General features: G+C 35.3%; 1 protein-coding gene across 1 annotated transcript; it reads right to left on the minus strand.

Annotated features, from left to right (window-relative positions):
* Nucleotides 1–1,928: 1,928 nt before the first annotated feature.
* On the minus strand, nucleotides 1,929–12,887 carry LOC127874044 (serine/threonine-protein phosphatase PP1-beta catalytic subunit-like). The gene is given in 9 exon segments (XM_052418154.1): nucleotides 1,929–1,976; nucleotides 2,509–2,643; nucleotides 2,838–2,989; nucleotides 4,142–4,213; nucleotides 4,959–5,063; nucleotides 5,524–5,607; nucleotides 5,610–5,753; nucleotides 7,084–7,215; nucleotides 12,763–12,887. Coding segments are annotated over 9 exon segments (924 nt in total). The 5' UTR covers nucleotides 12,815–12,887.
* Between the last annotated feature and the right edge of the window lie 3,611 nt (nucleotides 12,888–16,498).

A 16,498-nucleotide genomic window follows, 5' to 3' on the forward strand; every position in this document is an offset into this window, starting at 1 on the left:
TTGTACAAAGCGAAAAGCAGTTGAACCCATGAACATAATCACAACTAGACAATACTGAAATAAGATCTATTCTCATACTTAATGAGCAATATTAGCATGAATATGAAAGCTACAACTTTTCTAATTCTCTATACATGTACATCATAATGCAACAATTAAACAAACATTGACAGTTTAAAACAAAGTCTTAATTTTACATTTGGCTTTCTTAGAAAAAACAGCTGTTAACATGAACACATATTTTAACTACTTAGCAATCAACTGGTTAAAGCGTAAAGGTCAAACATGCCCACTCAAAAGATTGCGCAATTTATTGTTTCACAAATACTATCGATCCATCCTCTGGGAAGATGGGGCTTAATGCATGTGCGTAATGTGTTGTCACAGATAAGCCTAATCAATAAACCAAATACCAATGAGATAGTGCAGCATATTATATAAATAATGTGTGACCCCGTTTTTAAGATCAACTGGTATAGCAATGTGTTATATAATATATGCCTCATACTTTGAATGGTAATTTGTAAAAATATTTTATAAACAAGGGACAAAATTGTTACAAAACCAGGTTTTCATTGTGAAAAAAAAATCGGATAAAGGAGAAAACTCAAACTGAACTTTTGAAATGACCAAAAAAAATTAACCCCTTTGTAAGTTTTTTTTTTTTTTAATCTATTTTTCGTCGTGGCGACCTTGACATTGGAGATATGACGTGATTCTTTCGTGGGACACACCGTCCCATGATGGTGAACAAATGTGCCAAATGATTTTAAAATCTGACGATGAACGACATAGTTATGGCTCGGACAAGCTCATTTATGGCCATTTTGACCTTTGAACTCAAAGTGTGACCTTGACCTTGGAGATATCGACGTAATTATTTCGCGCGACACACCGTCCAATGATGGTGAACAAATGTGCCAAATGATTTTAAAATCTGACGATGAACGACATAGTTATGGCTCGGACAAGCTCATTTATGGCCATTTTTGACCTTTGAACTCAAAGTGTGACCTTGACCTTGGAGATATCGACGTAATTATTTCGCGCGACACAACGATTAATGATGGTGAAAAAATGTGCCAAATGATTTTAAATCTGACAATGAACGACATAGTTATGGCCCGGACAAGCTTATTCCGCCAGCCCGCCCGCCAGCCAGCCAGCCAGCCAGCCCGCCCGCATTCGCCAATCTAATAACCAGTTTTTCCTTCGGAAAACCTGGTTAAAAAACATAAACTGACTAAATTTCACAGCTGTTGTTACAATCTATTTCACACAAACGTTGTAAAACCAAATTCTCATTCAGAAGGCCAGTCATATTGCCTAATGATTTAACTACTTCCATACATCTGGAAAATATGTTTAATCAATGAAATGGATCGGTGAACTTCCACCAGTATTCCTATGGTAAAGGATAAGGATAATGACAGGTTCAATTACTGACATTTAATTCTGAGAACATGATTTTCAGCACAAGAGATTGAAAACACAATGAATCAGACCAATAGGAGAAGTTTGTATTCTAGAAATATATGAACCCTTGTCAAATGAGTCTGGTTCTGGGACAACTGGGCTTTATGCCAGTGCGTAAAGTGTAGTCCGAAATTAGCCTGTGCAGTTTTCCAGTTAACAAAAAATTCCATAACAGCGAAAGGTATTGTCCCTGATAAGCATGTGTGGACAACAAAAGCTTATCTGGGACAACACTTTATGCACAAGCCTTGAGCCCAGTCTTCCTGTAACAAGGCTCAAACACATGTATCCTTGTAGTATAACCACAAGGTGCAGAACAACAGGACTTGTAGAGAAGGTATCAAGCTTGTGGACACCAGTGAATATTAGAACGAGGCTTTTCACAACAGCTTAGAGGGTCTGTTAATTTCTCTTGGAGGACCACGAGGTGGTGTGATGGGTCCGACCAGAATTCATGCCACCATACTGGTACTTGGCTTTTTCTCCGAAGGTTTAAGGATCTGTAATGTATATTTCAACAAATGGTGCTTCAGGCAGAATACATTCATTTGCATTAAAATGTTAAATGATGTGTTTTACAATTCATTTAAAGTAACCCAATACTGCCAAAGCATGATGAAAAATTAAAGATATTTCTTAATGTTGGAAAAATGTTAAGATTATCAGTCCTAATACAAAAACCCCAGCATAACCCCGTAATAGGTTTCAATAAGCTACACACTTGAACGAAAATTATGTTTTGTGGTAAGAAAGGGTAGGTAGATAATGTCTTGACATTGTGCCTGGGAGCATCCTGGTTTAGTGGCTATTGTCACTACTTTTCTGACTGGGTGAGCTCAGGTTAAATCCCCACTCAAGAACATTTGTAAGACACCCAAGCACTCCTCATCTCCCATGAAACAGACTCAAGGCCTTCCAAACAAGCTTTGGATTTTGATGCAATCGAGCAAAATGAATAAGTTTAAACATCAAAACTGCACTAAACAATGCCATTAATTACTCATACACTGACTGAAAAGTAAGCCAACCAACCTGAAAGGAGCACATGAGAGTTTCATCGACCGACATCATCCCTCCTGCATTGTCAAACTCTCCACAGTAGTTTGGGTGCAGAAATAATGTTACCAGCTGTCGTTTGGCAAAGAATTCATAGCCATCTTCCACAACCTAGTAACAAAATATGTAATTGGTAACGTGAAGTATATTTACCATATGTTATACCTTTCTTTCAGTGCAATACAACCAAAATTAAGGAACATGGTGCTGAAGGCGTATTCTGGCTCTATCTTAATCACTGTTTTAAGCAATTTTTTATAACATACATGATAACAATTGATTGCCACAATGTTTCCCGTACATACATGATGAGCCCTACATATCAAGTCCAAGTCATGTCTGTTGAGGAACTTGTTCACAACGTCACCCCCAAAGGTGAAAGACACACCGCGGTCATTCTCGCCCCAACCCTGCACATCCTTGTCTGGATCTGACCACAGTAGGTCACATAAAAGACCTGCAAACACACACACACCAAGAATGATTTGAGCCTTGCTCTGCAAAAACTGGGCTTAATCCATGTGCGTAAAGTGTTGTACTAGAAGAAACACCTGGTAAATTTGGGAATGGGCCACTCTGGTTCACAGAGGCGAACTTTAAAAATGTTCTTGCTATGAAGATATAATTTATGATGACATTTTTAAAGTCAAATTGCAATTGCAGTTATCAGAGGAGCATTTTTGTGGAATGTTTTGTGGAGTCAAATTAGATGAAACATATTTTTTTGTCTTAAAAAATATTTTAAATGATTCTGATATGAATGCTTATATAACATTTTCTGTTCTATATTAATTCAAATTTAACCTTAATAGGTATATAACCGTTCAAAATTCTTTAATTACTAACATTTGTTAAAGGCATTATAATACTCAACATACATACATACATGTATGTAAGCGTGTGCCAGGTACATTTTTTCCTTGAAGGGGCCTTGACATGATATTGTTTGTTTATGATGCAAAGCAAGGCTGGTACAGACTGAGCGCATAACTCCACACGAGCCTCATTCCGATCTAAATGCATGTGGGTAACTTGACAACCTTGTCGCCGATAGTCTGCCGACTGCATAGGGTAATCAGGAACAACACTTTTCGCTTTTAGTGAATTTTTCCTTTCAACGTTTCTTCTAATAAAACCCCTGTTAATGCAGAAAATGTTGTCCCTGATTAGCCTGTGCAGACTTCACAGCATATCGGGGACAAAACTTTCCACTGTTAAGACATTTTTTGTCTACAGGACTCTTCTAAACGAAAATCCAGTGTAAAAGTGTGCAGACTGCACAGGCTGATCTGGGACTCAACTTTTCCGCTTATATGGAATTTAACTTTAAGAGATTTCTTTTAAATGAAATCGAGTGTCAGCAAAAGTGTTGCTAGTGATAAGCCTGTACCGACAAATCTGGGAAGACACTTCCTGCACATGCATTAATCTGGGAAGACACTTCCTGCACATGCATTAATCTGGGAAGACACTTCCTGCACATGCATTAATCTGGGAAGACACATCCTGCACATGCATTAATCTGGGAAGACACTTCCTGCACATGCATTTAGCCAGATTTTCCAAGACAAAGACTCACACAACCAGAATTGTTATGGAGTGCCCTTACCTGTGTCTGGAACATCTGTGGGCCGCATTATCCTACGAATCTGCTCCATGGATTGTAAGTCTGGTGAAAGACCTATACGGGAAATAAACAAGAAAATTCGTTGAATTGATATCCCCCACCAATATACTTCTGGACACAAAAAGTTGTCTGGACGGATGAACAACGTAAATGTGCATCATCCTCTTATCCATATATATACTCCTACCAAGTTTCAATGAAATTCATCAAAGCACTTCCAAGATATGGCTCCGGACACACAAAAAAAGCATTTTTTAAAGATACAAAGGGCCATAACTCCGTTATTATCCGATTGCGTACAATGCCATTTGGTGTGCATCATCCTCTTATCCATATATATATATATATACTCATAACAAGTTTCAATGAAATTCGCCAAAGCACATCCAAGATATGGCTCCAGACACAAAAGTGCTGTCCGGCCGGGAAGACGGACGGAAAAACGGACGGACGGACAACGCCAAAACAATATCCCTCCGCCTATGGCGGATGATAACAAGGCATTAAATTACAATATTCAATTTATTTAGCCAATGACTAGGTATACATGTTTGTCTAATGATTACCCTTGCATAGCCACAGATTTTTTATTTAAATATTTTATTTACCTTAAATGTGTGTTTTTTATGTTGATGAAAATCTTCAAACAATTCTTCAAAATGAAACAATTAGTCTTTCAAAATTTCTACCTTTGAGACAAAGCGCAATTATCAATTGACACAAACAGATTATACCCCTTAGGATATTTAGGCGCGCTATAATTTATAGGAAAGCTACGGACTGTTTGAAAAGAAAATACCTCCATGACAGCAGAAAATTTTCTCATCAATAATAGCAGCAATTGGTAAACAGTTGAAGCAGTCTGTAAATGTTTTCCATAACTTAACATTATACCGTCTTTTGCCTGAAAAATAAAACATTGCAACATTGTTTTATAAATATAACTCATTTGTCAAATTTATTTAAAGAACTTCAAATTAACCATTTACAACCTAATGTGTGGGTTTATGCTTCAACAGCCTGACATCTTACATGTATTAAACAAGCAGATTGGCATGGTAATACATGGAAAAGAAGAACATCTAACTTCTTTGTTCAACAATATCACATTATTCAAGTTAAACCAAGATTTCATCGTTTTTCAACCTCTCTTTTCAACATAAATGATTTTCAAACACACTTAAATAAAACAAATGAGCAGTGCTTGAGAAAACTGGGCTTAATGCATGTGCGTAAAGTATTGTCCCAGATAAGAACACTGATTAAAAATGTTGGCCATGAAGACTTAGCAACTGTATCCTTTTGACTTAGACCTATTTGTTTCTAACATATATATAGGTTGTAGCTACTCTCTATTGACTCACATTCATCATAAAAGCCGTAGATTCTGTTGATGCTGGCACATTCATGATTCCCTCTGAGAAGGAAGAAATTCTCCGGGTATTTGATTTGTAGGCAAGCAGCAAGCAGATTGTCTCTAGTGACTGCTTCCCTCTGTCCACATAATCACCCAGGAATAAATAATTGGCTTCTGGAGGGAAACCACCGTACTCGAACAAGCGCATCAGGTCTGTGTACTGGCCGTGAATATCCCCTGAAATGAATTGACAGTGTTTTTATTCGTTCAAATTGGGGTCTGGTAGGGGGACACATCCCAATGGAAAAGAGGTATATATTTTTCCCAAACAGGACATAAAAATTCCCAATTAAAGGTTTCCAAAAAAAGAATATGTTTTACTAATTCTAAACATGTCAATTATCTCCAAATCCAGCTCTTTAAGCTGCACCACGGAAAATATATTGAAATCACTTTTATTATCAATTTTTAAGTATTTGTAAGCATAAAATCAACAACATCAATTTCCAAATTTTAGGCAAAAGTACGTGACATTTCCTAATCCAATGGGACCCGGCCCCATTCCCAAAATGGTGAAAAAAAACACTGATTGAATAACAGTTCTAAAGGAAATAAAAATAAAATGTACAGGCCCGTAGGTACCAGGCATGCCTTCTTCATTTTGAATTAAGAATTGTGAGTCTGTGAATTGATAGCATTTTATATATCAAAAGAATGTCACAGGGCCCTAAATATGTTTTGGGGGAAGCTACTAATATCCTTTTGATAAGTGAATTTTTAGTTATTTTCATAAAGGGAAATAGTTAAATTTCTCATTAACACTTTATATAATTTTCAACATGCAATAAACTATCAAAGATGTATCAGTAAAGTGATATTTTTGTCCAAAATTACAGCCTCTTAAAGGCTGTTTCCCAATTGCAAAAAGTAGAAAAAGGCTGTTTCCCAACTGCAAAAAGTAGCAATTTTTCCTAAAGATCTATCCAAAATTTCCCCAAAATGTGCCAAACTTTTCGAATAAACTCAATAATTCATAAATTGAGTTTATTATACAGCAATTTTAATCCCTAGCACTTTATATAATAAATTAAAGATAGCATGCATTTATATACATGTACTATTGGTAGTGTAATTTTTAATCATATTAATAACGTTTAGTTTTTCCCAAGTGCATGGACTATCACCCTTTTTTCCCAATGCAAAGGCACAGGCTGTAAAATATAAATTAAAGCGAAAAAAATTCACTGCAGTTGACATTGATTTGAGGACTTTCCATCGAAAAAAGCTTAACAGATAGCTGTTCATATTTGTTTACAATAAGTAACTTTGGGGGAAATGTTCAAATACATTTTAGAGGAACCCTCCTTAGTTTTACTGCAGTTACATGTATGAAAGGTTGAGGATTCTTATGTCTAAAGAAAATAAAGTGTTTGTATACGTTTGGTTTTCCCCAAATAAACCCAAACTACTTTTCAGTGTTACTAGCATTTCATGATATGGGTTAAAATGATTACATGTACATGAAAGTTTGTTTTCTCTAATGGTTTAAATGATTTTTATACATTACCACATATTTTAAGTGGCGCTTCCAGTTCCAATAATATTGGCTGCTGAAGGAATATTTCTCTTGATTTGAGGCAAAGCCCTCTCACTTCTGCCTCTGTCATCTGTACAATCTTGCCTGGGCGACATCCTCTCACTAGAAAAAACACATGTTTTAGCCAAATACAATACCCTTTCTAAGCCTTTTATTTGACAGCCAAACTATTGCCTTTCTCTTGCAGTTTGATGCTTTAAAGCGGGTATATACGATTTTTTATATGTGTTTAATTATAATATATTGATAAAATATGTTACAATAACATAAAATTGGCAAGAAAAATTATACATTAAAGCCGAATTTCATAAAATGCAGCAAAGACAAATTAGCGCCCCGAGCCGATTGTGACGTAAATATTTTCCTACAATAACCGAAGCATTCGTCTTTGTATTAGGATCGGAGTTAGTGTTCGTGTGTCGTATGAATAGATATCGTTGCAGGAATTCAAATAAACCGTTACACTAAGTTTAGATTCACATCTTACATGTATGGTATACATGCTGGCGAATTCGGCTGTACAGCCGTTTTCAATTTCAGAATTAAATATCTGGCTTATTTCGCATTTTTCGACACATGTTCTTCTTAACTTTTATTTTAATTTATATTGAAATATATATATAATAAGTTTTTACACATTTAATATAAATTCATAAATATTTGACAAAATCGTATATACCCGCTTTAACATGATTATCAAGTGGCCATTGAAAAATGCATTGATCAATAAAACTGTACATGAACAATTTTGATAAAGCACAAACAAAGCAGGATTGTCCTGGACTCACAAAAACATCTGGGGACGCAAAGTTTCCAATTATGTGAGTTCCAAAATACATTAAAATTTCTCAAAAAATAATATCATTTAATATTTGAACTCATTCTTTCAATTCAGGGACTCATAGATTTGCAAGTTATCGAGTCCCAGGACTCAGATGAGAACATTAAATTTTGTAAAAATATCACTGAACAATTTGTCTAATATTCTTTATAGTTAAGGGGAAACAAGTCACCAATACATACAAAACGAACAAAATCAATATTAAAAGTATACTGCTTAGTAGTGCTGCAACAATATACCGGTATATCGGTATATATCACAATACGCAATCCGCATATTGTATTGCGATACGATTTTCATCATACCGGTACAACATTCTACAAAACTTCATCCACATTTCGTCCAGAAAAGCCATCCGAAATAATGACATCAAGGTCACAGGTGGTTAGCATGTTGCAATGATATTAATTAGTGAAAACATCATTTTGAATGATAAATAATCATATTATAACGAAAAATTAACTTTTCTGAAGAAACATGATGTGTTTGTGAAACACAATGTCCCCCTATATAACGTTTGACCTTGAAGGATGACCTTGACCTTGTGAAGGATGACCTTGACCTTTCACCACTCAAAATGTGCAGCTCCATGAGATACACATGCATGCCAAATATCAAGTTGCTATCTTCAATATTGCAAAAGTATTCATAAAATAAGCGATTTGGGCCACATATATTTGACCTCTGACTTTAAAGGATGACCTTGACCTTTCACCACTCAAAATGTGCAGTTACATGAGATGCACATGCATGCCAAATATCAAGCTGCTATCTTCAATATTGCAAAAGTATTTATAAAATAAGCGATTTGGGCCACATATATTTGACCTCTGACCCTGACCTTGACCTTTCACCACTCAAAATGTGCAGCTCCATGAGATACACATGCATGCCAAATATCAAGTTGCTATCTTCAATATTGCAAAAGTATTCATAAAATGAGCGATTTTGGCCACATATATTTGACCTCTGACCTTGAAGGATGACCTTGACCTTGACCTTTCACCACTCAAAATGTGTAGCTTCATGAGATACACATGCATGCCAAATATGAAGTTGCTATCTTCAATATAGCAAAAGTTATTGCAAAATGTTAAAGTTGGCGCAAACAAACCAACAGACCAACGGACCAACAGACAGGGCAAAAACAATATGTCCCCCACTACTATAGTGGGGGACATAAAAAAATTCACTATCAAATATATATATAACAAGGTATGCAACTCAAAATCACCCCAAAACGGGGTGCATCGCTTTGAACAGCCATATCTTCATCAATTGTGCAGCGATTTTCACGATCTCGGTCTTATTCAACGCATCTGGAAATGTATATGTCTTGCAATATTTTTACAAATGCTGGTTCAACTTTTAAGAAACAACATGATACACAACACGCATGACCCAGTTGACAATGATCATGCAGTCTTTATTAATGAAATCTCCAGTTGTAAAGACACACCTCCGCATTGGACCAATGAAATCACTCGTTTCTTTAAAATGTCAGTTACATGTAGTTGAAATGTATGTAAACAAATGTTTTCAAACGGCGCTGGACAGTTAGTCTTGATGCATAATGTAAAGACAAGAACGGTATTAATGTTTTTTCTTATGTTTTATTGAATTATGGTATCGAGGTACAATGTACATGAACTTTGTAGGGAAGTTGCCCTTTACTCCGTGAAGAGTTCAGTCTTAAAGACTGCATGATCATTGTCAACTTGGTCACGCGAGTTATGTATCGTGTTATTTCTTAAAATTTGACCCAGCATTTGTAAAAATAGTGCAAGACATATACATTTCCAGAAAGGAAATTCATTTCTGCGTTGAATAAGACCGAGATTGTGAAAATCGCTGCACAATTGATGAAGATATGGCTGTTAAAAGCGATGCACCCCGTTTTGGGGTGATTTTGAGTTGCATACCTTGTTATATATATATTTGATAGTGAATTTTTTTTTCATAAAATTTAATTTTTCGTTATAATATTATTATTTATCTTTCAAAACGATGTTTTCACTAATTAATATCATAGCCACACGCTAACCACCTGTGATCAAGGTTACAAAAACAAAACAAATCGGTGTTTAGTAAAAATTAATTGTTATGTAAAAATCGCATTCTAAAAAGTTTATTACATTGTATACGGAGTAGCGTTTATACATGGGAGTCCATAAGATCTGTGTTTGCTTGTCATACTGATAAATTTAAGATGAATCTTTTGTAAATAGGAAAAAAAGAATGCATCATACATTGTAAAACTGTAAATTGATGTTATTATAAACAGGAGTAATAATGATTAAAAAATTGTTTTACGTAACAGCATTCTGATAAGTTACACAACCAGCTTTTAAACATCTGCAATTCTCTGTCAGGCTATAACTAGAACCTAAACAAACAATACAAAGGTTATGTTCATGTAATTAAGTTGGTTTTTGGTGATTAGCTGGCGAGTTATAATTCTGGCACAAGTTAGCAATATATTGCAATAGGAGGTTTTGGGGATTCCGATAATGACGTCACGTTTGCGCATGCTCAAATTTTGGCAGTCAAAACTGCGGCCATTCTGCTATTGTTTGCATTTGATGAACCGCATCGTGATACGGTTACAATCATATTCGCGACCCTTTTGAAGAACAAAAAATACTCAGAAATTCTTTTAGATTAAATTAAATCCAATGAACGAACACTAATAAGGACGAAAACAAACAACAAATTGATTGATTTTATGTAATCAACATATAGAAACTGATTTGAACCTATTTGTCTGTAAAAACTTACTTTGTTACAGATTAACTAAATCATCTTGATAAATGTAAATGTTTTTATTTATTTAATTGTTCACACCAATTTTGACACTCTTTGTTTTAGCATTATAACCCAATGTCTAATTGCCCCCTTGTTTATCACAAACCGATTATCTCGATATGATCGGATTCTGTCCAGACAATTACTAAGAAAACAGGGTGTGATAAACCCAGGGACCTATGCTTGTATGACTCTGTATGGGGTCTCTGCATAAACCACATGAGTCTGGTCATTTAACAAAATGTATGATACTGATACCTCCATGTCATCTCTTGGCATATTAAGTCAAAAACTTAACAGTTGCTTTAATAAAATATTTGAACATATTTAAAAAAAAAAAGACATTTGTCCGAAATGGATTAACAGCTAGGAACTATTAAGTATATAGAAATGAACCAGTTTAAACATAACAATAAAGTGTTAAATAACTATACATTTAAATTATTGTACAAGTTTACTGCTACACAATTAATGTATTAAACGGGTACCTGCAAATGTAAACTCTGCTATAATGTGTAAAGATCGTGCGTTACAGCAGAGTTAGAAACATCATCATGAAAACAAGCAATCGCATTTGGTCATCATAGTGATATAAAAAAACTTGCATTAAATAAATTAAATGTGTAGAATTATGGTATCATAAAATGCTAGATTTGTATCGCTTAGTATCACTACAGAAGAGTTTTCAATATACATGTACATGCAAAGACATTTCAATTTGCAAAATATGCAGGTGTTTTTTTTAATTTGAAGGCTTAAATTTATTAATATTTTCATTCAATGTAAACGAAACGAAAATTCATTCAATGTAAAATAAAATTAAAACTACATTTCAAGATTGAAATGTATTGAGCTATTTTAGGGCTTTGTTTTATAACTGATTCAATGCACCCCTTACACTAAATTTCAATCGCTGATGAAAAATAACACTATCGCATCCACACCACTTATAGTAATATTCAAATTATTATATGTTTTATTATTTTTGAAATATCATTTATTAAAGTCTTATTTAAAAAACAGGATACGGGTATTGATAGTTTTGTTTCGTGAAATTGTAAGTATTAAGTTTTCAGACGACCTTTACTCTGATACAATGTAATTGGCCGCGATCGAGAAGTTGACGGCCAATCTATTTTTAGTAACGGAAAACCCCTCTGGTGACGTCACACAAAAACCTCCTATATATTGCCATACGGGTTTTTGAACTGACAATATATTGCAATACAGTTTTTGGCGTATTGTTGCAGCACTACTGCTTAGAGTGTAGACAAGAAAAAATGTTTTCCATTCACTGCACATTTCTCAAGCATAAGATTGTGTTGAGTTACTAACAACATCAACAAGACACATAACACATCAGATATTCTTTTTTCTAATTATCTGAATATACGGTTGTCACAATTAACGTCTCTTTCACACTTGTGGTTGGTTTATTTCACGAGTAATATAGTTGTGTGTAAGAGGTGTGAAAGGTGTTATATACAACATACTTTCAGTAATTATTTAATTAAAGATAATGGGAATGTTAATTAATCAGCTTTTACTGTTATTCAAACTAAAATAAGAGCCAAACAACCCACTTGTAAGGGCGAAACGACTCAGAGTGACCTAGGGCGAACGGGATTAAGGGCGAATCGACCAGATACCTTCTGAGTTTCTGTTCCTCATTAAGTAAATCACATCTCGTATGTTATTTAGAAATTAGATTTTGTTCCCCCAAAAAATTTGGGGTGATACAATTAGCCAACATTAATGTCTCATCTGTTTTTTTACAATTGCAAATTTGATAATTAATATCAGTATCCGTAAAATCTACAGCCTGTACAGGTCAAATTAGTCATGATTCATTTGACTGCCTTGTTTGGGGAACTTACGAAATATTTGGAACATTTCTTCCACTAAACAATTAACTCGGTAAGTGTTCAGCAAAGTACTTAGCGCTTAAAATTAATGTACAAAATACAACATATTTGAAGAAAGTGGGCAATTTAACGACGTACCTTCCAAAAGTCGGCTGATTAGGCTGTCAACATTCAGCTCAGTCTCCGCCATATTTGAAGGCAATATTTTCTAATGACGTCATACGAAAACACCTTGAGGTCACAATATACTAAATAGTTTCCCTATATAATTCAATGTAAAAGCGACATCTTAAAGCGAAAATAAACGCAACATTTTGCACATAGAGACCCCCATAACCAAACATTTTCTTAAAGGCCATTCTAAGCGGAGTCGATTTGTGCAATACAAAAGATATGTCATGTACGAACCAAAAAAGAACTTGCCAAAAGTCAAAATCGACTGTTTTTGCAACTTTTTTCCAGTCGTTTTATAGTGGAATGTAACCTTTTTCAGTGCAATGTTTTACTTTAGTCTATTAGTTTATCATATTTCTGGGATTTAGTAGTGAGCCCCTATTCATGCCCTACTACTTTCTCCAAAAGATAAAGCAAGAAGAATAGTTTAAAGTGTATAACATGCCTTCGAACAAACTATGATATTATTTTAGAGAGAACAGCACTACATGAAATGGTTATTTAGTATACTGTAACCTTGACTGGAATGCACCGAACTACCGAGTTTCCGAGTGTAACCGAATCGGAGGTAGATTAAAAGTAAAGCCAAGAACACGTTATTCGGCGATTGTCAAAATAAGAGTCGAAAACGGACATTGATACAAAGTCATAATAAGTCAATTTAAATACTGGAAAATTCTTTCTTTGTACAACCTGCATGTATTTGTTATATTTAGTTTTTATTTTATTATATTAATCACACTTTTTTCGGCATAGCTGTTATACACATTTTAGCCCAGTAACAATTATGAAATACTGGTAAATTCCATCCCAAAGACTTTCAGGGTCAGAGCTTGGTCAGTAAATCGCCAAGGGAAGACGGACTGTACTGTTAAAAACCGTCTTATGTTGATAACACAATATTGTTTTTAAGATATCAAGTAACACGAATTTTATGGAAAATGAATGAAAACCTATCAGCAAAATAATGTTATTTGTCCTGCAATGATTATGTTAGGCAAAACTACCGCAATCGTGTAGTGTCAATGATAGAATGGAAATCGTTTAATTATCTAGTCACACATGTGTAACGTACGCGGTCAGTCTGTCCACGGACTCTAGATGAGTGTCAATATACGCCCCGTGGTCTGTCTGAAAATCTTTACGCAAGCCAGATTGTCTACCGACATTTGCCAGTTTGCTATAAGTGACACAGTGCGACTTCATTTTTACATCGGAAAGCACCGTGGTTTGATGTTCTATTAACAAGATGTAATGTGACCCGCGCCATGCAAAAATGGGCCTTATGCAATATGCTTCCAACGTAGCTCCTGTTCAGAATGTGCCCCATCGTAGTCTTGTCAGGATATGCATATTGAGGAGGATACTTAGGAAATACAACGAAATCTTGCGTGCTGTTTTTTTTATAACAGAGAGCGCAGACCCTGACCAGACTGCATAGGTGCGCAGGCTGGGATTGAGCTACGCTGGCCGCATATGTCATAAGACCAATTTTCGCATGACGCGGATGTAACAGTGTTATTTGAATGTTATGAAAGAAAACTGTGTATCTGTATTTTCTAAAATCAATGCGTAAACGAAGAGAAGTGTCCTTATATGCGCTCTTTTCAGTGAAATTCGCGGATATTTGCAAATTCACATACCGGTACGCACTTGAGTCGTACCCATATTTATAAAATGTTCAATTCTACCGACTGTCTACCATAATAGCAACAAAACGACGTTACAAGGTTCAAATGGCGCGTTTCGTCTTACATTGTCGCATGTCGTTTAAGATTGTCGAATATCGTGTCGTGCGCGACTTTGAGCGTCGTGTGTTTACCTAAAAGATTGAGAGACTTAATTCAAGATGGTACTTTACATATTCCGACCCGTGTTTTCGGAGTCCGCCAGCAACCCGAGGTTGAAAACTCTTTTCGGCACACACGTGAAGTTAATACACGCCATTAGAGTCACCGAAGGTGCCATGGGTATGAGTTCGATCAATATTACCTGTGAAAATACACTGTCATTCGTAAACTAATTTGATTGCTTGCGATCGAACTTTGGCATGTCTATTGTGTCGTTCATTAACTTAACAGTTTCACAATACTCTATCAGCTCGTCCTTCATAAATTCTTCGACTAAGTTTCTTCGTTCAACTCACTTTAGAGTGACATTAAGTAAGACGGTTTGTCTTTTTTAGGTTTTATACAATTTTAAGTGATGCGTAATTGGAAGGAACAAAGACGCATAGTCAAAACTCGGAAAATCTTTCTTTGTAATTTATTTACCCTTTAACACAACGCTTTAAAGTCCATTACAGTATTCTAATCAACAAGACACCAGACAATAATGCATCCGGACAGTTAAAACTATTTTCACGTATTTAAGATATCTGGTTGTTTCAGAACCTATTAATAGCCTCACACCAAGTAGTACAGTGCAAGAAATGCAATTTTCACAATAGTGCGAACGTAAGTTAATCATTTATTTTCGCAAAAAATATATAGTTTTTTTTTATTTTCTAAAATGTCCGCCTTCTATGCATAATGACATATGCGTCGTAAAATAATTAAAATACTTGAAAAATAATTAAAACGAATTATCATCATTTGGGTCGTTTTAACTTTAAGCCCTTTTAGTGTATATACGCAGGGTCGACACTCATCACAAGACATTGAGACGAAATAAGATTGATAGAAAAGTGTGCGTCGTTTGAAAAGTGGAAAGTGGCTTGAATGTGGTATGTCGTGCTCCATAGGTTTAACTCGACAATTACACAATATTCGCACGATACAGTGTCGCTTATAATAGCAACAATATGTCATTGAAATGTTCAAATGGCGCGTGTCGTCTTACATCGTCGCGTGTCGTTTTAGATTGTCGAGTATCGTGTCGTCCGTCGCTTTGAGTGTAGCGTGTCTACCTTAAAAATCGACAGGCGACAATCAAGATGGTACCATTCTTATTCCTTAAGTATATTGTTTCTCGATACTGCTCGCGATTGGATCGGGTCACGTTTTCCGAAGAGTAGTGTTTAGTGACAATCACACAGCATCAGGTCGTCCATTGTTAATCTAATAGTGTGATCCGTTGAAGTCAACATGGGTTTCCTTGAATTACCGGTAAGCTCATACACATGTATCGCTATGCGGGCGAGGATATAATAAAGTGGACAATTTAAGTTAAGGGAGTCTATTTATGTGAGCTTTTATGAAAAGGGCTAACGATCCAAGGGTTTTGAAACGTTGTTAACTGCGTGTTTAGCGTGAAACAATTGCACCTTTAAACAATGTCACAAGGAAACAACAGTTTCACACTCAAATCTTGACCCAAATACCGTTTGTGTGTGCCCCTTTATATTTTGCAGATTGTTTGCGTTAGAGCGTTTGTACTTAAAAACTTTGTTTAGCAGTTACATCCATATTGCATTATGTGCAATAGTAAATTTATATCATTTAAGGGTTGTTGTTCCCTATCCTGAATTTTCGTTTTGACCGAAATACTTTAAATTATTGTTAACATTGACCTTCAAATAGAGTATTATTTTTTAAAACAAATCTTCGTTCCAGCTGTGGATTCGTGACGTTTCTTTCAATGCATCGCATTCATCCCGCAAGGTATCGATTTCAATGTGCATGAAGTAAAAGAATCGTTATATAAACGCCGTCGCGCTTAGGAAGGGGTCAAGTGAACTGGAATCGTATTTTGACCAAAT

The sequence above is a fragment of the Dreissena polymorpha genome, chromosome 3 (assembly GCF_020536995.1).
Source record: "Dreissena polymorpha isolate Duluth1 chromosome 3, UMN_Dpol_1.0, whole genome shotgun sequence".
NCBI classification, from domain to species: Eukaryota; Metazoa; Mollusca; class Bivalvia; order Myida; family Dreissenidae; genus Dreissena; species Dreissena polymorpha.